Here is a 27,012-nt window from a genome sequence, read left to right as displayed (position 1 = left end):
CAAGGCCATGACATATTCCAGTATGTATTTTGTGTTAGCTCGCAAAGAAAAATTCATCAAAATAATGTGTTTTGCAGAAAGAAAGTTATTATCAATCGATTTTCCTGTCACAAGAAGCAACTAAAAGGATTTTGGTATAAAATGAGATTGTCTAACTGAATATATTTTAATATTTTTTGAAACGATGGTTCTACAATTGATGAAGGGACGGTAGGGAAAGAAATGAAATTTTTTTTTTTTTTTGGTGAAGGTGGGGAAGAGCGGAAAGGAAGGGGGGGGGTGTATTGGTAGCTATGCTTGACAAGTAGTCATTTTGACTCCTACCTTTTGTCCAATACTGGAAGGTGCATGAGTCGAACCAAGCTGTAATCTGAGATTACAACCGGATTCGAACCCACAACACCCGCCAGGGCATGTGGTTCGCTGGTACTTGTACCTTTGAACCATAGAGGCACTGGACAAAAGGAGACCGCAAAATCCACTTCTCAAGGATAGCGACGCGTTAGGTTGGGTTATCGACACATATTGTGCCGCTTCCTACATCAATTGCAGATTACCACCGAGCGAGAAGTTTTAATCTAACTACTGTTTACTTTCAGGACGACGACACTATGCCGGCCCTTACGACTTGCAAGGTACTGCGCGTGACGTTGTTCGTCTGTCAGCTTGTGTTAGCCGCGTTTCTCAGTGCGGGTTTTCGAGGGAAGGCCCGTTCCTATGTAATAACTTGAGATTAGTCTATTACAAAAAAAAAAAAAAATTTCATTTCTTTCCCTACCGTCCCTTCATCAATTGTAGAACCATCGTTTCAAAAAATATTACTATATATGTATGACCGCATTTCAAGGTCAAGACTAAAAACTTGAGATTAGTCTATGAATATATTTGTTTTTTTTAAACAACCAGCTTTCGAAAATTGCAAAATTTCGATGGCACGTTACATCAACATGCATCATAAAATTCAATGCGCATATGCTGCAAACGAACGGAGATTGCTGAAAATTTATTAATTATTTTATGGGATATTTTGTTATGATAGCTATAAACCGAATCGATCAGGATGATCTGATAGTTAAATTTAAACTTTTCTGCTCACGAATGTATATTCAAGTTAACAAAGCAGTCTGGGTGATTTAGCTCTTTACCAGAACAAGCTGTATGCTTTATAGCTTTGTAGTGAAAAGCTTCATTAATTCATGGCTGGCAGCGAAAAGCATAATTGTTTTTTTGCTGTTTTCTGCTGAGTGATGAGTCTGCTTAAGCTTGTAAACTAATTCTTGAAAAGGTTATAAAAACCTTTTGTAGATGCTCGTCACACAGTGGTCCAGAATCGAAAAAAGCGGATATTCGCAAATGGTTAAATGCGTAATTTTTCAAGAGTTATGTTTTCGAAGAAGTTTATTAATTAAATATAGCGCATCTTTCTGCACTATCAAGGTGACCGTGAATTTATTTATTAGGGTGGTATGAACTGTTGTTTTTTTAAAATAATTTTCAATAATTTTTCCTAGAAAAATCTAGACTCGCTACACCACGTTCGCTAGTATCTGTAGAAAGTAGCATGTACGTGTTTGGATTTCTACTTCCACTTCTGTTCTGTGATATTAGGCTTACCTGCTACCAAGTCCTTGTGGTTCAGCCGTCTGCCAAAAATGTCAGTTTTGAGATCAGGCAGCTGGGAACCACGCGGCATCGCACCTCCTAGCTTAGCTACTCAGTAGAGTATTACCGAGTATGACCGCGTGGAGGCGCTAGATAGGAGCTTGGGGTGGCATCTTAGTGAAAAACAATATTCACAGAAAATGTGTATTTTAACATACTGAATAACTTTGTGGAACATTTAAAAGTAATAAAAAATCGTGTGCAAAGTTATTGAGTATACACTGAAGTCGCTTTTTACGCGGTTTGTTTTTTACGCGACTATTTTTACGCGAATTTCGGAATTTACGCGGTTTTTTACGCGATTTTCGGAATTTACGTGGATATTCTCAAAACGTCTATTTTTTCGCGTAGGGCTGAAATCCACAAAGTTTTTTTATGCGAAATTTTAGTTTTTTTACGCGAATTCGGAATTTACGCGGTTTTGATTTAAGCGGGACATATCCTTCGCGTAAAAAGCGACTTGAGTGTAATTGATTTTCAAGTGCTCTTTTCAAACACATTATTATATTTCGCAACCGGTAAGAGATAGATAACACTAGTTAACAAAATAAAACAAATTATAATTACTATATTCACTAAAGTTGCTTAGTATGCTAGTATATTCTGCAATTTTTTGGAGGAAGAAACTTTTTGGAATTTATTTCAAAAAACAAAAGTTTGTATCACTCTAGTAGGTGAATTCACAGTCACCCTAATAGTACAGAAAGATGCGCAATATTTCATTTATAAACTTTTCCGAAGACACCGCTCTTAAAAAATTACGCATTTTTACCCAATTGGTAATGTCCGCTTTTTTTCGATTCTGCACCACTGTGCTTCGATCGGAAGGCAGTGTTATAGAGGTTCAGGAAGTTCTGGTGGAGCTCATATTTTAATTCGCAGTTTTATTAAATTACTCATGAAAACCACCAGAGGAACGTAATAAAACTTAGAATGGTTAAGCTAGACAATCTAATCTACGCCTACCTAAAAACGGAGGCTAGAAGGATTGGGTTTCAAATCAATGCGTTGAAAACCAAATATGGTCGGTGTTAAGTCAGACCGAACCAAGAGACAAAATTCCGATTTTGAGAAAAACGCGTTCAAAGTTTGCTGCTCTATATGGTTTATAGCTTTCAATCGTTCGAAATCATCTCATAACTTTGGCTGTTTGCAACATTTATCTAGTCTGATTGCCGCAACTATTTTGGAAAGTGAGGAAGTGTCTGATGCGAAAGATGATTAATTGGATTAACTGGTAAAAATATATTGGGGCGATGGCAGATGGGGTTTGCACCCACGATATTTCGGATGATATCTGAATGTTTTACTAACTAAACTACTGCCGCCGCCCGTTATATTAGGTAGTCTAATACCTAATTTTGTTTTATCCTCTCAATTCTATCACCATCCGAGACGTGATCTGTACACTAAGGTTATTTTACACGGTTATTTCATTACTCAAGAACGGCGCAACTCATACCATTTACAAACTACGTAACGCACTTAGGTTCTTTCCCAAATCTGCTGCACAATTTGTGAATGGTCCCAAAATTCCACCGTTCTTAATAATTGAAATGATGTATAAAAGGACTTGAGTTTATGATTAATTCATTTTCTAAAAAAATGCCCATATTCCAGCACAGGCTCAAACTCTAACGTAACAGTTGCTGTCTGTTATCCGACAGACTTTATTCTAGCTCATCGGATGTGATCAGCTTCACAGCTTATCCGTAGTGTTTTGCGACCGTGTACTTATGCTCTGTTCCAGTAAAATAGCCTACATTCCTTCACATGACGAGCACTAAATCCGGCACTGACGCTGCCACATATGCAGCTGTAGCAGAAAAGCTTTGTACTAACTTTTTTGCCTGCCTCCCCCGAGATCTGAAGGCAGGGAAATGTTTATCATTGTACTTTTTCGGAGAGTTGAAAATAAAAAAAATCCGTTCCAGCTCAGCAATTTCACTTACTATATATGATTGCAAGTTACCATCAGCAGGGGATATGTGCAGGGAAGCCCAAACCGACAAACGTCGAGGAAAGGAGTCAGATTTTGATACATAACCTGAATAACCACAAAGCCTGAGGTGCGCGTTCGAAAATAGAATGCTGCAGCAGACTTCGGGAGCTGTGGATGCACATTGTTGACTGTGTCTGTATGCAGATGCACCTTCCAAGGGACGATGACGGCAATTGGTCCCCGGGGTAGGGCAATGTTTGCATTCCTATACCTGCTGTGTGTGCGTTGTGGCTTTCGATGGTTTTTGATGAGAGAAAGGAAATGGTCTAGATTTGCAGCCGTACAAACTTTGCCACACGTATATCGGCTAGACGCTTGCCGACTGCATTCGTACACGAGTGAAATTCAGTCACCGTACGCTGCATTCCGATGAAGCTTGTTTACCAATTCAATCGTGGCTTAGAATTTTTCGATAACAACATCGCAATGTTCTGTAGAACATGTGCAGTGATTTTAAGACTCGGAACCTGGTCTAAATATCTTCGAAAAGTATAAAAAATATTGCAATTTACAGTGTACCTTAAAATAGTAAAAAAAATTATACATTCGTCGCATATCATTTATTCACCGATATTTTTTCTCTTTCCCCATTTCGCTTAAATATTTCCAGAGGCCCCGAGATGCTGATTGCGTTCCACTCGAGCCCGTTCTCCGCACCGTTGCAGTCGGGCCAATCGAACCGAGGCTTCGAGCTGGATGTCGACATCCTGTTTGCCGATTCCGATTCGTACGATTTCGCCCAAGGCAGCAAGTGCGAGTTCCACATCAATGCATCCAGCCCAGGTAGGTTAGTGCCGCACCGTGCCATGGCACGCCACGCCACGCCACGCCAGTGGCAATCCGTCGATCCTTGCGTGATGAGTTTTATATACATAGTACTTCCCGTTGAGTGGTTTTGATTGAAATTAAGCGCAAATTGGGCAGAAGGAAGATTGAGAGAATTTTAAATATTTAGGAAGAAGTTCCAGCTGCTCATTTTGTTCGAATTTTACCAGTTTTACTGCTTTCACCTGCACTGAGGGAACAACTGCAGCAAAAAGCTGTCATTTTTTCACCGAGGCAATATTTAACCAGCTCCCAGATCTAGCAAAACGGTTGCAATTTTTCTGCCACATCTCAAACAAATCCCCAATTATTATTTTGAACGGTCTACGATTTTTCGGCAGTGTTTGCACAGCCATCGATATGCAGCTTATCAGATTCATTCCTGTGCGCCCGCAAACGCACTGACGCACGTTTCGAAGGCTGAGCTGAGTGTTCATCTATCGAGTGCGGGAAACCGACAGTGCAAAACTCACCTGCCATTCGGGAGTAAATCGGAATAGCAAAGTAACCGTAAAATTCATTCCACGATTTTGGGACCACTTTTCGGCAAACACGATGTTTTATAGCCGCCCACCTTAATTTGCTGCCGACAGACAGATAGAGCGCCAGTCCTGGCAGTAGCGCGGGAGAATTTTCTATGAATTTTAAATCGCTGAGCAAATTTTAATCCCGACATCATCCGGTCGGTTGCTGTGCACACCACCAGAAAAAGCCGGACGACTAAGTGCCAAGTGGAACTGAAATCTGGGCTTGGGGTTTGACTCGCAGCAAGATGACGCGGCAGCCGGCTAGCGGCCTGCTCGCTGCCAGTGTGCAATTTCTGGCGAGAACCGAGAGTCGAGTTTATAAAAATTTCATGTGTGAATTTCGTGAATCACTTGAACAACGGATGCGAAAGTCCTATCCCGCTGCACCAGTTTATAATGTTGATCAAATGTATTGAAATTGGGAAGCCAAATAGGACGCAACATTGTTTGTGTTTTTGATTATTTCTGCTGCAAAAAGTAATGCAGCGTTTCGTATCAGTGAACGAATCTAAAATAAATTGAGATAAATCTTGAATTCAATTCCTGCATATTTAGTCTTTGTATAATAGATGAATAGATGATATGTCTAAAAAATAAATTTCTTAGACGTATCATAACAAATCCATAATCAAAGGATCTTTTTAAATTGAATTACTATAAAACTATATTGCTAGATTTGTTACCATGGGGTACAAGATACCTTTGAACAGCCTATTCATGTTAAATAGATCTTGAAAAAGCATGTCGATATCATTTCAACGAAAATGTGAAAACACTCTCGATTTGAACTCACCACGAGCTGTTCGTTTCTGTAATATTCCAGAATGAACATTAATTTATCAGAAATCCATCTCAAAAGTATTTTTACTATCCCAATTTAATAAATACAACCGACAACCGTCCAACGACCAATGGAGCAACGACCAACGACTAACGAAACAAGGACCAGTAATAAACGACCATCGGTCCAAAGTCCAACAACCATTGTAGTAGCGACTAACGGACCAATGGAACTGACGACCAACGGATCTACGAGCGAATGCCCAACGACCAACTCACCAGCGAGAAATAGATCAGATATTACCAAATCAATACGCCAACGAGCAACGGATCAACAGTCTAACGACCAAAGGACCAACGACGATCTACGATCAACGGACCAATGGACCAACAACCAATGAATGGACTGACGGAACATCGGACTAACCACCAACAATGGATTAACGGAGAGGCGACCAACGGACTAACTACTAACGGACCAACGGACCAACGACCAGCAGAACTACGACTAATGGACTAACGACCACCAGACGGACGGACCGATGACCATCGGACTAATGAGTCAACGACCAACGGATCCACGGATGAGCAACGAATCAACCACCAACGGATCAAACGCATCAATAGACCAACGACCAATGGACCAAAGGAGGAACAACTGACGGATGGATTTGCCAACGGAGCCACAGACTACCGGATCTATGCCCAAAGTCCAACCGACCAGCAAGCAATGAATCAACGGACCAGTGCAGCAACGACCGACGGACCAACGAGCATCGGACCAATGACCATCGGATCAACGACCAGCGGACCAACGGACCAACGGACCAACTAAATAACGACCAAAGAAACAATGACCAACGGGTCAATGAAGGGAAGAACAGCGGCTTAATAACTAACGGACCAATGAGACAACGTCCAACGGATCCACGGAAAAGCGAACAAACCAATGACCAACCGACCAACGAACCAACGACCAACAGCCAACGGATCTACGCCCAAAGTCCAACCGACTAGTGAGTAATGGACCAACGGGCCAGCCAAACAACAACCAACGAACCAACGATCAACGAAATAACGACCAATGGACCAACGACTAACGGATCAACGGATGGACGACCAACGAACCAACGAACCAAAGCCCAATGGACCAACGAAGGAACGACCAACGGTCTAATGATTAACGGACCAACGGTCTAATGATTAACGGACTAACGATCAACTGACTAACGACCAACGGATCCACGAATGAGCAACGGACCAACCACCAACGGCTCAATGGCTCAACAGCCCAATGACCACGGACCAAGAACCAACAACTAATGCTACAACGGCCAGTAAACCAACGAAGGAACGACCATCGGACTAACGACTAACCGATCTACGAACCAGTGAAGCAATGACCGACGGATCAACGACCAACCGACCAGCGTGTTATAGTCCAACGAAACAACGACCAACGGTCTAACGACCAATGGACCAACAACCAACGAACCTCCAAAATCCAAACAACCGGCGAGCAATGGACCAACGACCAATGGACCAATGAAGGAACGAGCAACGGTTTAACGACTAACGGGCCAATAGACTAACGACCACGAATGAGCAACGAACCAACCACCAGCGGCTCAACGACGCAACGACCAACAGACCAAGAACCAACGACTAACGCACCAACGGCCAATGAACCAGCGAAGGAATGACCACTGGACTAACGACTAATGAACCCACGAACCAGCTAAGCTACGACCGACGGACCAACGATTAACGAAGCAACGACCGACGGACCAACGACCACCAATGACCATCGGATCAACGACCATCTGACTAACGGACCAACGAATCAACAACTAACGGACCAATAGACGAAGTACCAATGGATCCACAGATGAACCACAGATGACCAACGATCAATGGATCAACGGTTCACCGGACCAAAGACCGATGAACAAATAAAACAACAACCAACGGATCAACGGCCAACTGTCCAGCGAGTAATGGACCAGCGGACCAATGAAATAACGACCAACGAACCAACGACCACCGCACCAACGACCAATGGACCTGCGGATGAACGATTAACGGACAAACGCTCAACGACCAACGGACCAACGAGCAACGGACCAATGACCAACGGATCAACGACCAATACATCGATGATCGACGATCAACGGACCAACGGACGAACGACCAACGAATCATGACTCAACGACCAGTGTACCAATGGACATGCAAACCAACGACTAAACAGACCAACGGATTTACGGACCATCGACCAACGGACCAGCGAGCAATGCAACCAATCAATGACCAGTGGACCAACGCCTAACAGACCTACGGTAGAACGATTGATGGACGAACGCTCAACGACCAACGGACCAATATATCAATGATCAATAAACCAACGGACTAACGACCAGCTTACCAAAGGACATCCGTACCAGCGACCAAACAGACCAGCGGATTTACGGACCAACTACTAATGAACCAAAGGACCGGTGGACTTACGAATTAACTCAGGCAAATGAAACGAACCATAAACGGGAGAAACAAGTTGACAGCTGTCGTGGTGTGATCCTCGCGAAACTTAAAACCTCGTGCTTAATAAACCTTGGCCGTGTCGCAATTGTACGAACATCCCAAGTAACAATTCCGAAGCCACTTGGGTTTACATGAATTTTATTAAGATTTTATTGCGGTATTATTCATCATCTCTGGTTTTGTTAAGGTATTACGCAATACCACGAAGGTACGAGACAAAACACACTTATATCTAACTATAAAACCATAATAAAACTGCTAACAAAGCAAATTTATCGTGGTTCCTTATATTACCTCGTTGTAGAATTGAAATAACTGCCAGATTACCACGATAAAACTAATTGCCTGCAGCGCGTCTCTTCTAAACTAACCATATATATGGCGTAGCAATACAATATGGCACACCAATCAAAATTGATCTTGTTACGGTTACTTGTCAAACCGCAAAAAATCTGTTAGTGTTACAAAGCAATTAAAGCAGTAAAACCCTGACCAATAAGATTCATTGCTTGCTGCTATGATTAAGAATATTAGAGAGAGTTTACACCGAAATCATTTTTTTGAGCCATTGCCATATTCTAGTATTTTGTTATAGCTCTCAAACAAAAATTTTTCGAAGTAAAGTGTTTTGCAGGAAAAAACTTATTATCAATCGGTTTTCCTGTCACACGAAGCAACTAAAATGATTCAATTAGAAATTGAGATTGACCAGCTGAATATATTTATTTTGTGACAACAACCAGTTTTCGAAAATTGCAAAATTTCGATGGCGCGTTGATTTTATCCACCTATCATATTAATATGCACGATAAAATTTAATGCGCATATTCGGCAAACCAACGGAGGCTGCTAAAAATCTATTAATTATTCTAGAGGATATTGTATTATGGTCGCTATTTACCAAATCGATCGGGATGATCTGATAACTAGTTCAAGTTTCCTGCTCACGGATGTATTTTCAAGTAACAAAGCTGGGGGACTGATTAGCAAGCTGTATGCCTTATAGTTTTGTAGCGGAAGGCTTTCCAGTAGCGAAAAGTATAATCGGTTTTATTCCTGGAACACAGCACACCTGCACAGTGTGATAAGACTACTTTAGCTTATCTCGATCACATGATCCTAACAAAAATATTACAGAATTGTAGCTCCAGCTGATATTTCTATCAAAGTTTGTTATAAATGAGATAGAAAAACATGCGACACGCAAACTGTTTTACATAGATTCCATCTCGTTTGGTTACTTATAACATGCTTTGTTATATTTTTGAATAAAGCAAGGCAGAATTCAAATTTTTGTGACAAATTTTGATATAAACTAGATCAGTTTATATCATAATTTGTTATATTTATTGTGATACATTTGTCTACAGTGGATTTTGTTAAAAAAATTATATTTTAACTACTAACGAGATCAAGTTTATAACAAACCGTAAAGGAGATTTTGTTATAAAAAACTTGTTATTTAGAACTCATCCTGTTATAATTTTGTTATTTTCATTTGATCGGGATGACCTGATTCTTAAAGAGGTTATTAACCGTTATGTGTGCGACAAAAAAAACACCTTTAGCAGGGCGACAAGGGTACCCGGGTACCCAAAATTGATATTGTTATAGCATCAACAATTTCAAACCGATTTTTATAAAATAGGTGTCATTTGATTCGTTAATTAATCTAGTTTTGAATTACTTGGCCATTTGGCCATAAAAAGACATACGGGGCCCGAAAATCCGGAATTCCGACAGAGTGTCCGCTGTGAGGTAGAGAACTGATTGTATTGCAGGAAAATCAGTCATGCGGATATAAAAAATCTAAAAATTCATACAATGATCTATTTTATATAATGAGATGAATCAGGTTGGCCATTCCGGAGTAGGTTCCTGTGGGGTCATGGGTGGCCAGGATTGGAGGTAAAACCTAGCAATATGGGTATCAAAGTTCTTGGAATTAGTTCGGTAGGTGATATTTTTTACATTTCGATGTATTTTGATTGGTTATTTTGAAAATGGTTTCTACGGGGTCACAGATGATACCGCAGGATTCAAGATAATGCCTAGCATTATCAGAACAGTTCAAAATGTAGAACCATCCGTTATACATTTGGAATCAGTTCCGAAAGTATTAATCAGTACTAAACTGGCCATATCGGCTCAAAACATCTAAAAGATCCGCTAAACCAATTCTAATATTGGATTAGGCGCCCAACTGGCCATGTGTAACCCTACAGAAATCCAATTCTGGAATGGCCAATGCTATCTAAAGTCACCAATTTATATAATAATATGAAAAAAAGGGTCCACAATGTCAAGTTCAAAGCTAATAGCTTTGCTGAAAGCTGATATTCTTTTAAAACAAACGACTTCCCACGTTTTACCGGACATTGCTCCGGAATCACCGATTCCCGGGAACTACATGTCATTTAATGGCCAAATGCTTTATCTAATCAAAACTAGATAAATGTACGAATCAAATGCCACTGGTTTCATCCAAATCGGTTCAAGATAGACAAAGTTATGAACAAAGCAAATCATGGGTACCCGGGTACCCTTGTCGCCCTCCTACGTAATAAAAAAATTCAAGTGCCTCTCATGGCTAATCCCCTTTATGGATATTCACCAAAAACACCTCAATTACTTAAGATCAACGAGTTTTACGATGTCGCAAAATTTCAATGGCGTATGTTTTAAACTGAATGAGTTATAACTATTTTAAAACTGAAAAGGTACCCGGGTACCCTGTTGCACACATAACGGTTAAAATCTTCTGAAGGGTGGACCCCATGGTCGGAAGGCCGGTGTGTAGTGGTCATCAGGAAGTTTTGGTGGAGCGCATAGTTTTATTAGCGGTTTAATAAAATTGGTCATGAAAACCACTAGAGGAACGTAATAAAACTAAGAATTGTTACTTGGGATGTATCCTCTTCAAGTCGACCAATCTTTTAAAAAATCGTGCCTTTGCGCTTTATGGTGCCTTGACACAAAACTGATACAAAAAGATGAAAATGTGACACAAAAATATTAAAAATTTAGCAAAAAATGATACGGCAAATGGTACAAAAATAGAAATATTATACAGCACAATTATCAAAAGTGTGTGAAGAAGTGTGTGGTGCGATGAATAATTAATTGGATCAACTGAAAAGTTTCTTTTGGTTGGTCGGTACCCGAATGTTTTACTCACTAAACTACTGGCGCCCGTTATATTAGGCAGTCTAATACATAATTTTGTTTTATTCTCCAATTCTATTATTTTACATTCTCACTACACACCTCTTGCTAGGGATGGTTCGATCACTTAGACTCAATTTTGATTTATTTGACAGTACCGTCTTAGCCGAGCAAAATTTTGACAAATTAATGTATGGAACATTTCGAACCATCCTTGCCTCTTGCGACGGTATATTATTTTTGACTGCTCTTTGTTTCTACCGCCGAGAAGATAGACTGTTATCTACTTGTTCAGTGCAACAGTCGCTCTGGCAAGCCTTCGTGTGATTAACCACCACGGGATGTTTAGTTAGTAAAAAATTTGGGTACCAACCGAAATAGCGTGGGTGCTAGCCGCACCAGCCATTGCACAACCCAATATATTTTTGGTCTATATCAAAATTTTCCAGTTTCTTCCAATTAAACTTTCCTTGCTTCAGACACTTCGTCCCTTTAGAAAAAAGGAGTTTATGCCATAACCGCGCTTAGAGTCATATGCAAGTAAATAAAGAGTTATTAAAAAGTGGCCTAAAAATATAAAAAATTACACAAAAATGATAAAAACCTTATAAAAATATGATACAAAAATTACAAAAAAAAACAAAACACTGATACTGAAGATATAGAAAAAAGTTTCGAAAACACAAATAAGATAAGGCTACCAAAAACAACAAAAAATCAGAGGGGTTGTGTACAAGACATGACCGCATATATAGGTGACGCAGGACTACGTAAGTCTCTTTGTAGTGATAGTAGCAACATATATACATGCTACATGCGTTGTATGTAACATTTAGCAAAGTCGTAACATTGCATACGTTCAATTCTCAAAAGATTGTGCATTTGAAAACAACTTAACAAAATCAAGAACACAAACTATTGCTTTCCTGCCACCTTACTGAAATTGTTTTTATTACCCATGGTTCCCCGCGTTGAAGGGATTTTACCAATTCAATCCTATTTTATCAACAGCACATCTTTTCACTACACTTCTAATGAAACGGCAAGCATGCGTATTCATACAGAGTCGTATTATAACCGAACACTACAGCTGTAGCACATTTTTCCGACACAGATATCAAATTCGCCTAGGTTTAATCGTTTCGCAGTAAAGAATTTGCGATCTGTTGGGACAACGAACTTGTGTCATTTTTTCTGGCACACTTCCCTAACACAGACATCAAATTGGACTAGGTTTAATCGCGTTCGTAAGAAATCTGTTCGCACGAGGGGGCTTTGTCACTCTTTCTGGCGTACTTCCCAAGCAAGAACATCAAAATGGTCTAGGTTTAACCGCGGTGTTAAGAAATCTTATTGAAATGAGGAAACTTTGTCACTTGTTTTGGCTTACTTCCCAAGCACAGATATCAAATTGGTATAGGTTTAGATCATCGCAAAGAATCTTCCAACCAATCACGAAGGGAGAATTCCGGTAAAACATAGGTTCGTTATTTTCAATTTTTCAATAGTTCAACATCAAGAATTCATACTTTTCTTCATTTAGGTAAATTCTTAGAAGATTTTCCGATCGATTGGTGTAAGAATATTGAAAATCGATCGGAAACCCGCTGAGCTATTAGTGCTCAAAACCTTTCATTTTTCGTGACGCTCGCATTTTTCGATTTTTTGGAATGACACCCTATCTCAAAACTTGCCGTAAGACGTAGTCCTACATCAAAACAATAAATAAAGGGCACAAAAATTGCACGGAAACGATTCTAAAATTATACCAGACGACAAAGTGGTACAAAAGTAATAAAAAACCACCAAAAAAATTTAAAAATGGACAATATTACCAACGATACTAAAATCAATATAAAAGTGACAAAAATGACAAAAGCTGCACAAAAATGAAACAAATTACAAAAATGATTCGAAAATAATACAAAAAAACTTCCACACTGAATCAAAGTGACGTGAAAATTATTTAACATAGACGTGGATATGCATGTGTTCCTAGTGGTTTCACTTTTCATTTAGTTCAAGACGGGGAAACATCCATTTTCAGGTAACAAAAAAAACTTTGAAGAAATCAAACGGACAGAATTTCAAACTGACAGAATTTCTCGTAAGATTAATAAGGGAAGTTGAGCAGAACTAAATCACATCCGTCTGCTCCGAATAAGAAATTGTGTGGCACTCAACTGCTCCCAAGGCGCCACACTTTGGTGGTCTGTGGGAGGCAACAGTTAGGACTGTGGAATAGTATACTTACCATTTCAAGACCACTATACGATTGTTCTCCGGATAGAAGCGACAGTAAATTCACATCCTCTACGGCATATGTCCGACGATCTCAACGACCTTGAGGCCTTTTAGGCCCATCTTCGGTACGCACTGGCGAATGCCTAGGGTCATCTGCAAAGATTGCAACAAAACGTCCAGAAATATTGGTCTCATTGCACAAGCACAGTGGTTTGAATGTTCAAAATCGTGAACTTTTTTGTTTTACGATACAGAAGTATGGTTTCTTCGGAAAACTTGTAAATAATTTTATTGTAAAAATATTTGCGAAAAATACTATTTTTCTAAGTATCAGTTTTTCAGATAATGAATTAAAAATTGGAAAAGTGGCCGCTGAAAATTATATCTAAAACTAATTTTAAAATGTCTTGAGACTGCCCCTGATAAACTGTTACATTCATCAAACACAACCAAGGTCTAACCCTAAGAGCCATCGTAATGTAAATTTGCCATTTTGAAATTCGCGAAATATTCCCGTGAATTCTTAAATTCGTATATAACAACTTGCTAATTTTTTCCAACTCACAGACGAAGTCCTGTACTCACGTCGTGGTCGAATGGGACATCTGCTAAGTCCCCGCCATACACTGCCACCGAACACCACCTGCACTTACTACTTTCACGGAGTTTCCACGGATCTGGTGTGGATCTCATTCACCAACTATCATCTACAGATTCTACAGCCCACCGTTGGCAGCGATAATGGAACCATCGGAAAGGTAAGTTCCGACCACATCTAGTAATTTTGCTTTCGCCCTACCTAGCAAACAACCCTCTTCTTACAGAGCGAATCTTCGCTACCTTGGTTGACTCGGTTGCGAGTTTGGGACAGCATTGGGACGTACGTTCCGCTTAAAACGACATCCCCTGCATCAATCATCAGCACATCGGCCGCTTCGCAGACCAGCTCTTCGGCAGCTTCCAGTTCGTACGGTTCGTCCGGAACACCGGGGGTAACGATGGCCGGTTTTAGTAGCACAACTGCCCTGTATCAGCAAATGATGAACCGAACCGTCAGTACCTATTACGGGACGGCAAATCAGAACGGGAAGAGTTTGAAAATCAACGTTGACAACGTGTGGAATCCGGTGGATCAGTACATCTACGGTCCGACGGTGAACAGTATCTTTAATCAACCGCAGCAGCATGCTGGACACCAAACGACTGGTTTCGGAGGGGATAAAGGTTTAGTATTTGGAGTGGGAATGGGGTTGCCGGAACGGATGCCCAAATATTCTTCGGGTAGTGGGAAAGGTTCCAAGGAAGGTGGTTCACGACATGGTAAGGATGGTGCCAATGAAGTGATGAAAGATCATGGTGGACGACGGGAAAAAACTACGCGAAGCAATCGTCGACTGGTGGCGGAGTTCTACGATAATGACTCACCCAAGCTGTGCGACCACGTGGCATTGGAGACGAAGAACGACCGGATGCGACCGTGCACTCCGCTGGAGAGTTACGTCAGTACCGGAAACGATTTGGTGAGTTTGACCGACTGAGGGGATTGAAGAGTGTGTAATAATTTTCAAAATTTATAGAAAATTGAGTTCCATACGATGACGGGGACTTCGCTGTTTCCGTCCAGCTTCGGAATCAAGTACGAATTCGTAGACACGGAATTGGGTGGTGAACCCTACCTAGGTCAGAAAGGCGAAGAAGTCCCCCTGCTGTGTTCCAGAGTTTTCCGTAAAAGAAAGGGTGATTTCCAATCACCTCGTAACGTGTTTCTACATGGTCGCGGAGGAGCCAAGAATATTTCTTGTCTGTATCGATTTGAAGCTTCCGTTGGAGAACGAGTAAGTTTGATTCATTCAATTGGCATTGAACGATTCTGAAGTCACAATTTATAGGTACGCATCGAACTGTACAACGTTTCGTTTGGAGACTCAGCGTCCTGCATTACCGAATCCGACGGACACACGGGTCGTGCGAGATGTGCTCCGTCGGAAAGTGAATTGGATGCCGGGAGGGTTGGAGAACTGCGTATTTTCGATGTCCCTTACAAGGATGTTAAAATTCCGCTGGGTTGTTTCTGTGACAATACCACTAGCTCCTACAATTCACCGTTAACTTTCATTTCGAACTCTCGCACCTTGGAATTGACTTTCGTAGTTACCCGGTTGAATATCTCCGAAGACTTCGCCGATGTCTATTTTCATGCTTCGTACGACTTCATTCGTGTGCCCGAGTGCCGTAAGCGACTAAAACTTCGAGGTTCCGGAGGGGAAGACGAAGTTAGCTTTCCGCTGAGATCCCACGAAGCCAGTTGCGATGGTTTGCCGTGGTTCATTGAAGCTCAACAGCAGGATCGTAGTTTGTTCGTTCGTACGTGGGGAAGTTTCCTCTCCATTGACCCGTCGGTACAAGAGGATTTCACCAAATGTAACACTAGGAATCGACTTCTGGTGTACAGTGGGAAACCGATGAAGGTTATGCGAGTAATCTGCCCGTCTCCTCCATCCAGCCGGTCAGCTGCGTTGCACATTTTCTCCGAGGACTGGATGAGCAGTCAACCGTTTCTCAGTTCGGATAGGTAAGTTCTTATAACGGTGAAAGGCTTGGTTTTTTTTGTGACATTTCCTGTTGTTTAAACAGACCAGTCAGCATGGTGCTAGAGCCAGTGCACAAGGAACCGGGCAGCATCGCCTTCTCTTGGCTGGAGATTCAACGCACCAAGGCCTCACTGATTCAGCAGCTGGATCTGCAAACCAACTTCACTGCCAATGACACTCTTGTCGAGTTTGGACTCTACCCACGAGAATCCGAGTGTGAACATCGCTGTCCAGAGTTGGATGCCTGCATCGGAAGTGTGCTGTGGTGTGACGGTAAGTCCACAAACTTTCTTGGTTTAATATTTTTCGACCCGTAACGTAATCGCTTCGCAGGCCGTCCAAACTGCCCTTCCGGGTTCGACGAAAGCGAGCAGGAGTGCGGCAGTCGCCTGATGGAGCTTCCCGGCGGGATGTTCGCTGCGTTCGGCTGCCTGGCGGCGGCCCTGTGCGCTTGTCTCATCTTCTGCGCACTCGCAATGGTGAAGAAACGCCGAAAGTCCAACGAGAAGCTGAAGACGGCACCCACCTCCCTCAACGGTACCCTCTCGAAGAAGGACTACAAGAAGGAACCGTTGTTCTTCGATCCGGACTCCTGACACGGACTGCAGCCGGTCGAATACATACACGTCGACCGGGAGACGACCGTGTGACATGTTGTCTACGTCGACATGGACGACCTTGCGTATTGCTAAACGCACCACCATCTCGGTAAGCTCGGTTGTTCTAATCCGACATTTCGCCAAAATGCAGCACACTCGCCAGGAAGACAGTGAGCAACTTTTACAGGTGGGTAACTTCGATAGAGACATTTCACTGCAAGTGATTAGCGTAAAGTTATTGATTTAAAAGAAAGTCAAACAAAAAAAAAAACAAATGTTAGGGACAAAAACTGCCCTTAGAAATTTTCAATTCGACGCAAAACTGTAGCGAGAAAGTGTCAGAGATTCTGCACTCTTTCAGCCACCTAAAAAAAGGGGACTTGATAAACAAAGTATTATAGAGATCTTTTTAAATATTTGTAAGATTTTTATTCTACAAAAATCTTGTGATTCAATCTTAGTTTTCTATTATCGTCAGAATACTTTCCGGTTGGCCAAGAATTGATTCGAGCGGGAAAGTCACATCGGTTTAGCGAAGTGTTTTTCCCGTGGCATGTGTCAGTAGAAAAATGCCAAAATGAGAAAGAAAAGGGTAAGCATGCAGAACATGAGTAAAACCCGTAGTTATGCTGTGTAGAGAAAGAAAGTCACTATTCGAACTTAAGAGAATGTATCCTAATACGCAAATATGGAAAAGAGAAAGAAGAAAAAAAAACTAGCCAAATATTTTTCACGAAAGAATCGTTATACTTATTGATAAAGATAAACTAAACTATAAGTGATGAGAAAAGAGAGAGAAAAAGCAAAGAGCGAAGAACAAAAAAAAACACTAAACTTCTATCGTAAGATGTTACCATTCGTAGTAGGAACGGAACGGAAAGGAAGGTTCTAAACTTCACAGCAGGCATACAACACTACATGGTAGGAAAATAGGAGCACACTTTTTAGGTTTTCCGTTATATTCCGAAATGTTACCGAGAGCTCTTGTTTCGTGTTACCTGTAGACGTCGTCGGTCGGTGACGCCCCGGAGGGCTGCGCCGGGTTTTGTGGTAGAGTAACGTACCTTGATCCTGATCATGATGCGTGTTGTGTTTTCAGCAGTGTGTGAGAAATTGGAGAAATGCTAAAAAGCAGAGCCCAACCTTAAACGGTTTTTTATTAAATGAAATTGGTCACAATGTACAGCCTTGAGGTACTGCACTGGGAATACGAAAGTTGCGCGAGTTAGATCGATGTTGACGAATACGTTATGACCAATATCCAATTGGTAATCCAATTTGGTAAACCTATGCGTTTACCGTATGAGTATCTTTTGCAGCGTCGAAGGAGAGATTCCTGATTTTCAGCAGTTTGAGATTTGCAGTTTGATTTGTTTCATAGCGGTGCGCAGCTTTTCCGTACAAAAACGTATTTTTTATTTATTTTATCTTTTTATATGGGCATTATCATTGCGACGGTTTTTTTTCCTGTATTCCGCACTTCGTTCTTTTTGCAACTGCTTATCATCCTTGTTTGAGTGTCAGTGATTTTTATCCTTTTCTGCTCCATTTTTTTACTACGTTTGAAACAATCTTACTCTCCAGTATCAGTAAGCCTGGACACTAGTTATAATTTACCCAACATAAAATACCTTGGTTAAAGTCAAGCATATACAAAATCAATCGTGTGACTTTATTCTGATCAATGTGCATTCGTTTCATCCATTGTTTTAATACGGGGAATGAAGATCATAAATTATACATCAGGATGTTTGCAGAATGCCAAACTTTCGAGCAACCTTACCGATCGTATAGTTAATGTCCTCATTGAATTTGTTATGTCGACTGTAGAATTTAATATTCTCGTTTTAATTGACTGTCCGTCTATTAAAAGTAGAACAAATTTTGTTTTGGAATCTTTTCAACGTTTCGACGGTGTTTTTTAGTCTTCTTCAGGGATTGAATACTGTCTGCTCTTTGTCCTATGGTTGAATGGATATTCTAAGAGACACAGATACTTGACAAAGAGCAGACAGCGTTCGATTCCTGAAGAAGACTAAAATACACAGTCGAAACGTTGGATAGATTACAAAATCTATTCTACTTTCAGTAGACTGACAGCCAATTAAAACGAGAATGTCCTCATTGAAATTCAATTTTTCGTCTATCATCACTCCAAGATTTCACCGTCAATTTGGACTATTCTATCTTCGTTACTCTGCAGCCACTATGAATTTTGTCTTGGCATCTTTCAACTTAAGCTTCTTTAAGCCCAACCGTTCATACTGATGTATGACTGATCGCCTTGACGAGCAGTATTATATTGTCTGTAACGAGGCAAATTTCTGCTACACCAATTTCGTTTCACGTAATTCATATACAATATAAAAAGCAATGGTCCAAGCACACTACTCTGTAGAACGCCAAGGTTTGCTGAATCTTTTGGTGATACACATTGCTTGTACCATGTACTTACACACGATTTGCTAAAAATTTACGAAACCAACTCAGTACGGTTTCGCTTGCTTGGTTATTTTTATTAAAATTGTGTTTAAAGTAACGTTTGTGGACTTTCCGCAATTAGTTCAGAAGTTCGCTTTGGTCATAGTACCAACAAACGACATCATCCCAGTTGACCTGTGCAATGGCTTCATTGATTCCGTTTAAATCGCAGCGTTTAAAATCATAATACTATTCGTCAGGTTTTTGACTAAGGACTACATCTTACCACAGAGCGTCATTCCAAGATTTAGACATAGGCCAGCGACGTCCGCTTCAGAACAAATTTTACTGGTTCGCATACCGCAAAGATGCGTTATATTTGACGTCATAACTTACTTTCTTGGTGGGGGACGTAAAGCATCTGGTCCCCTACCAGTCGTTGCTGTCCAGCGTCAAGCAAGGCTTGCCATTCATTATGACCACGATGTCACGCTTCCTCGGAAAGATGTTTTTCCGCAGCACTTTCAGTCGCTCCTTTTGAGCCTGCTGCTCAGGCACGGCCGGCCTCATCTGATGGTTCCACATAAAGATATCGCTTTTGGCCAGATGTTTCTTCACCGTCTGGCCAGTTGCTTCAACCTTACGGCCCAAAGAACGGCACGATAGACCAAATTTTTCCAGGTATTCCTATTCAACGTCTGCTGCACTTTACGAACGCAGAGCACCGTCGCGTCCGTCACGCAATCGCCTTTCCGACGAATACGAAGTGCCTCATGGTGTCCAACTTGTTCGCTCCGAAGTTCAGCATGCAGTACGAACAAAGTATCGAACGTAGTTGCTTGACTGTTTTCGCCACGGTTACTATAAATCAACTGATAGCGCTATCGATTATTTTCTATACGCAACAGAGTTACTACTATTGGCGAAGCATAAGTAGTTTCACCACAAGATGGCAGTGTCGCATGAAAAATCTTTAAAACCAGTCTCCAGTCTTCTCTTTTCACGCATCCGTTTGGGAAGGCAACTATGCTGACCACTACACAATCATCGGGGCCTGTCATTACACAGCAATCGGGGCCTGCCACAAAAGACGATCATTAAGACTGTCGCAGTGGCCTTTTAACCCAATGCCCTTCTGGCATACAAAATCCGTTTGGGACGACCTTAAACTGTGTACAACTATAACCTGGTAATGAGAAGGCATTCCTCTAACTCTCAATGCTCGGGAGCAGCACAACAACAGACGCAGCTTGTTACCGTGTGACCGAAGCTGACAGCCCAGAGATAGACATTTCAAATTTGTTATGTCAAGATTTCTAAAATTTACTTCAATAAATACAACGAAAATGATAGTTGCCATACAATCTACCACACTGACGGATCCAACTACGGTAAACCACGAGAAAGCATTCTTAACACGTTGTTGCAATCGATTCAGATTTGGTTTTGGTTGAGAATGTCCCCGTCTTGGAAAGAGTAGTGCTTTTGAACGAAAGGAGGGAAGGGTAGAAGACTTGCTTAGCCGCAAGCTACTCCTGTTGTAAGGTAATATTTGGGAATGTCGATCATGAATGAAGCTAGTTAGCACCCAACATGTGCATGACGATATTTTCAATTGAGTTTTCTTCCATCAGAGTAAACCGTTTCCACAACGCTCAAACTGGCTCCACTGGGATGATATCCGATCTAAAATCTGCTGTATCAGTGATTCTTATTGTTACTACAGACTGTTAGTGATTGTGCAAATAAAGAAAAATAATTTCTCCAAAAGGACGAGAAGGGGTTTACTATCTTTAACTGTTTCTGGCGTGCCTTTATTGCCGGAAAAGATAAGATCACTAGTAGCACAGTTGTTACAAACCAGTTGTGGCTACCGATTTGTGACCAATTTTAGTCAGCAATGAGTTACTGCAACTAAAAGTACCAAATGTGTGCCAAACTATTTTATAACAAGTGCGTTAGTAGGGTTTGGTGGTTTTCAAGGCAACTATCCTCTAACAGTTCGTAACCATCCCGTTAGCTACGGCGTACGATGTTGGCCTAACAAATCAGTCGTTGTATATTCGAATCTCGGATTGGTGATGCTGCTATAGGGTCAGTAGGATTGTTGCACTAGTCTCGTAATTGTCCTGTACTCTGCGAAGTCTGTCGATAAAGAAGAATCAAGTTCTTAAGGACGTTTACGCCCTTTTCTTCGCATGCTGTTGTCCTATTTTCCGCCGCACTTTTTCTATTGCATGACGACTGTTGTAGCTGTTTTCCAACACTTCGTTCTTACCTGTAGTTGGCAAAAATAACACTTTTTAAAAATTCTGCGAATTTTCTTGCATCTTCTATCAGTCATATCTTCTGTCTCTAGAAATACTAACCCGAAAAAGAAAAACAAATGATAACGAATAGCTAAGCAGCTACCAAAAAAAAAGCAAAGCGTAGGTGCTACATTCCGATATCGAGCCTTGACCTTCTGTTTTTATACGATAGACTTCGCAACCAGCTGTTAGAGTATAGGCTAATCAGCTACTAGTCGAACAAAAAATACTCTTGTTAGGTAAATGTTTGGAGAATGACGTAATTGGATGAGCGCAAACAAAACTTGATGTTAGACGACAAAATATCGGACGGCCTAGTGGTGTAATTCGTCAAACTAACACTAACACTAACACGGATATAGGGACCGGTGAGTTCGGCTTTCACTTTCGCTTAGTCAATATTTTAGTCTAAGATCAATCATTCTTCATATTATCAATCATTCTTCACATGAAGGATTTGTCCTTCCCGGTAAAGAAAAATTTAAAAAAAATCTGTAGCTGATAAAAAGAAAGGAAATAATCATATCTTCTGCAGACATGGGGCTTTCTCGGGTTACTATTAGTAAAAGATTTTTTTGGCAGATCGAACCGCTGCCTCCCACAGGTTTCTAAAGTGTGGTACCCTGTAGGGATTGAAATGACTCTGAAACCCTTAAGCAAACTTATGAATTAACTTATGAATTAAATTAGCCGATTTTGCTGCGCGTTACGAAAACATTTTGCTTATTGGGGACTTTAACATCGATTTGTCCCAGCCAAGTCGGAGACAGGCGCAATTCCTATCAACGCTAGAGAGCTTTGCAATGTCTTCTATCGGTGAAGAGCCAACGTTTTTTCATAGAGATGGTTGCTCGCAGCTGGATTTGTTTGTTACAAGTTGTAGTGATAGAGTTTTGCGTTTCAACCAAGTAGGTTTCCCTGGGCTATCGCAGCATGACCTCATCTTTGGTTCTCTGGAGTTTGACGCAAGACCAGTTCGAAGTATCGACACGTATCGTGACTACGTCAATTTCAACGCACAAATACTGCAGAACGCTATTCTTTCCGTCCCTTGGAATGTTTTCTGTGCGATCCACGATACAAACGAGCTCGTTAGTTTCTTCAATTCTCATGTAAAACAGATTCATGATGATTGTATTCCGCTGCGCATGTGCAAGACCCGCAAGTCATCCAATTTGTGGTACAACAGTGACATTCGGAAGGCCATGTTGGAACGTGATTTGGCGTACGCAGACTGGATCAGGGCACCGAGAATAGCCAAGGATGAAGCGCGTCGACGATATACTGTTCTGAGAAACCGAGCAAATACGATGGTAGCGATGGCAAAAACGCGCCATCTAAACCAACTGTTATACGACCGGATCCCGTCTGATGTTCTCTGGAAACGGCTTAAAAGTGTTGGAGTGGGCAAAAATAAATCGGCAGCTGTATGCGAGTACCATCCCGATGAAGTGAATCGTACGTTCTTGTCGAGCTACATTCAAAACGACGAAAACAGGGAACGAAGAAGACCGATGCCAGACGTGCCCTACAGTTTTTTCTTCCGTCCAGTGGAGTCCTGGGAAGTGGTGAACGCAGTATGCAATATTACATCGAATGCAACCGGTCTGGATGGTTTGCCAATCAAATTCGTAAAAATAATTCTGCCTTTGGTAGTCCAGCATATTACGTACATGTTCAACCGCATCATCGAAACATCCTACTTTCCCACATGCTGGAAACACGCCAAGATATTGCCACTACGAAAAAAGCCGCATTTAAGTGCTCTGTCTTACCTAAGACCTATCAGTATTCTATGTGCCCTGTCAAAGGTGTTTGAAAAACTTCTGGAGCAACAAATGTCTACGTTTATCAGGGAGAACAACTTGCTATCTGAGTATCAGGCTGGTTTTCGTAAAGGGCAAAGCATTCAAACGGCAGCGGTTCGCGTTTTCGATGATATAGCAAAAACGATTGACAGGAAAGGTTCAGTCATATTGCTACTACTGGATTTTTCTAAAGCCTTCGACACCATCCATCGTCTTAAACTTTGTTCGAAGCTGGAAACTCAGTTTAACTTTGCCGTTTCTGCTGTTAACCTAGTAGAGTCGTATCTGAAGGAACGAGCCCAAACCGTGTTCTGTGGAGATCAGCAATCCGAAGTGGGGTTTTCAACATCTGGAGTTCCCCAAGGCTCAGTACTCGGACCTCTGCTTTTTTGTTGTTATGTCAACGATTTACCCTCCGTATTAAGATGTTGCTCAATACAGATGTATGCGGATGACGTTCAGCTGTATATCCGCCGCCTTGGTCCCTGTTCTCATGAATTGATTAGGACGGTGAACGAAGATCTAGCGAGAATAATGGAATGGTCTCAACGTAACCAGTTGTTCGTCAACCAATCGAAGAGTACAGCAATGTTTCTGAAGAGTCGCCGTAGAAACACAGATCAGACCAACTTTTTGCCTTCTGTCACTATGGACGGGCAAACTATTGAGTGGACAGAGTGTGCGAAGAATCTTGGATTCATTTTCCAGACGGATCTAAAATGGGACAGGCTAGTAAATCAGCAATGCGGGAAAATCTACGCAAGCCTTCGAACGCTCTACGGTTCTGCTTCTGCTGCTCCAACCAACACACGCCTGAAATTGTTCAAAGCGTTGATTTTACCCCACTTCACATTTGGTGAACTACTGCACGTTAAACCAAGTGCGGGCTCCATAGACAGGCTAAAAGTCGCGCTGAACTCATGTGTACGTTTTGTTTACGGGTTGAACCGCTTCGCGCATGTAACTCAACTGCAGGAAAACCTGATCGGATGCCCACTTGAGAATTTCTACGCGCACCGCTCATGTGTGTTCCTACGCATAACTTCGATCATAACTCAAAAACAATGAAAGAATCGTATATGAAGAGTGAAATGTTCATCACTGTATGACTAAAAAAAATAAGAAATTCTAGGTAGAACATAGTTTTTTCGATTTGTTGCTGAAGTTTAACCCTGTCGTGGAAAATTTTGTGGGGAACTTCTGCTTAGCGCACAGCGTCTACTAACACAATAAAATGGACTGTATCGATCGGGATCGGGATGTGTATTGAGCCTATAGCGAGCGCGAAACACATAAAACGTATGCTTACCGTACTCTCATTTGGGTGGTTGGGGACAAGCGGAACCCATACAAGTTTATAGTAATCCTTACTATAGTTTATAGTAAGTGGATTTCATAAATCCACTTGTCCCATTTTACCCATAGGCTCGTAAACTATGGAAATTTGAAGCTTAAATATATGATAATTTAGAAAGTAAGTCCCAGAGATTCACAGTCTTCTGCAAAAACCTATGTTTTAAGCGCTTTGATAATTTCTTAGAACAATGTGTTCTTGTAAACTACAACTAAGAAAAGCTAAGAATGAAAAACTAATTTTTAAAGAATTTTAAAAGAATATGCCCTATAGTTCAGCACTCGATAAACAAAAAAAATTTTAATTCTTCTGCAAAGTTGCTTGTTTTTACATTATTTACAACTTTGCTGAAGAAACTATGTCCATATTTCCTAACACAAAAAAGTTTTTTTTTTTTAATTTGTCCTAATGAATATTTATACGAACAAAAGTGCTGAAGACCATAAATGATAAAATGAAAGCAAAAGACACTAGGAAAAAAGTTCCACTCTTCACCCGTTTGGACCACTGTGCATCGGTCCAAACCTGCACGATAATTGTTAAAAATCCCATGATGCTGCATCATTAATGAAGGCGGAAAGAAAAACATTTAACCCATATTGCTGCCATGTGGCACTTGTTGTTAATTTGTGTAACAACAGAATGACTGTTCTTACTCCATAAATCATACTTTTACTATATATGTTCAAAACATTTAGAAATATCGCAATGATTTTATACAAACGGGAAAAGAACTCTTTTTGAGCAAAAGAGTTATGTGAATTGAATTGAAATTATTGAACGTTTATCACACTTAATTTTATTTAATTCCGTAAAAACGAAACCTAAATTTCATAATTGTATTTAATTTATTGACAGTTATTTCTCAGGGAAAACGCTCTATGTCCGGTGTGATCGGAAAAACTTCTTTATTATAATGTAAACTGCTGGAAGGAGGAAAAGTTATAAAACTGATTTTCTCCAATGACAACTGAATGATATTGATCGATATGTATTTTATTTTCCAACTTTACAATTCGAAAAGACACAATTGTAGTCTATCCTACAGATAGGGAATCTCCCAATCACTTAAAATGGGGATGAAGTTTAATAGAATAAATTTTCGATTTCTCAAATATGCAAATATGATGCGATTTAACGAAACAGCGTAATCATATTTACCAAGTCATTCAACAATAAAAACCAATAATAATTTATCGTTCAATGATACTTACTAGGTAAACGTTTTTGGTTTCTTGTATTCAAGTCAGTAATAAAACTCGGTTAATGGTAAGAGCTATCGATTTTTGACATCCATCAGTCAAGCTGCTGATGCTGGTGTAATGAAAAATTAGCATATTAAGTATTTTTTAATGTCACCGTACCTAGTGAGTGTAGAGCATTGAACCTTTATCCCACTTTACGCGCTGGATGGCAACATAAGTGAGGTGAAGGTCCTGTGACGAATTCCATCCATCCAGTCAGTGCACACAACGACTTCGCCCTTCCACCCACGGCAGCGCCACTGGTGGCGGTGGCGGGCGATGGCGGCGGATTATTTTATCTCGAATGAATAATTCAACAGCGCATTCTGGTATGTCTGTGCACTTCGGAGGTTTCGAATGTTTGATTTTTATTTGCATTCGGTGGAAAAACGTGACTACATCGAAACTTTTCAGTTTTCTCCTCCCGTACCTCTCCCCAAATCGAACGAAATCATTTGATTCAGTTGGATTGACTGCAAATGGGAGGTATAGCAGTTTATAAAAATCTCGTTCGTTAGGGCTCCGATTTAGAGCATCGTTTCCGTCTGGCCGTCTAGCTCATTTTTTTCCAAGGCTGCTTCATTTTACTTTTCAAATTCAATGTTTTTCGTTAAAAACTAAAATTGGCAAGCTTGACATCTCACCGACATTTAAGATGAACTTGTGGGTCTCTCCTTAAATTTCATGAATATCTACCTACGGTTATGATAATGTTGATGACAATGATATATGCTACTGATGAACCAGTAATGGCTCAATCCATCATCATTTTCATCGGTTGATCTTTTTCCATCACGCCGATGAGCTTTCAGCTGAATGAAAATTGCTAAAAATTATGTATTGCAATTTAATTTTACTTGCATCTGTACCCTCGAAGGGATATATCGTATCCATTTTTAGCAACTGTTCACAAGCCGCTGCCAGCCTTCACTGGGTTGAT

The 27,012-nt window shown here is 40.8% G+C and overlaps 1 protein-coding gene across 1 annotated transcript in view; it reads left to right on the top strand.

Moving 5' to 3' along the window:
* LOC128736934 (uncharacterized) overlaps positions 1-16,933 on the top strand; it is a 157,576-nt gene extending 140,643 nt beyond the window's left edge. The window contains exons 8-14 of the mRNA XM_053831446.1: positions 4,275-4,447; positions 14,314-14,504; positions 14,571-15,266; positions 15,324-15,581; positions 15,636-16,318; positions 16,381-16,610; positions 16,671-16,933. Of these exons, the coding sequence (XP_053687421.1) occupies positions 4,275-4,447; positions 14,314-14,504; positions 14,571-15,266; positions 15,324-15,581; positions 15,636-16,318; positions 16,381-16,610; positions 16,671-16,933 (2,494 nt within the window). The remainder of the gene's footprint in view (positions 1-4,274; positions 4,448-14,313; positions 14,505-14,570; positions 15,267-15,323; positions 15,582-15,635; positions 16,319-16,380; positions 16,611-16,670) is intronic.
* The last annotated feature ends 10,079 nt before the right edge of the window (positions 16,934-27,012 follow it).

This window comes from Sabethes cyaneus, chromosome 2 (assembly GCF_943734655.1).
Source record: "Sabethes cyaneus chromosome 2, idSabCyanKW18_F2, whole genome shotgun sequence".
Taxonomy (NCBI): domain Eukaryota; kingdom Metazoa; phylum Arthropoda; class Insecta; order Diptera; family Culicidae; genus Sabethes; species Sabethes cyaneus.
The sequence above is the reverse complement of the archived record's forward strand: the minus strand, read 5'-3'. Positions and strand labels throughout refer to the sequence as shown.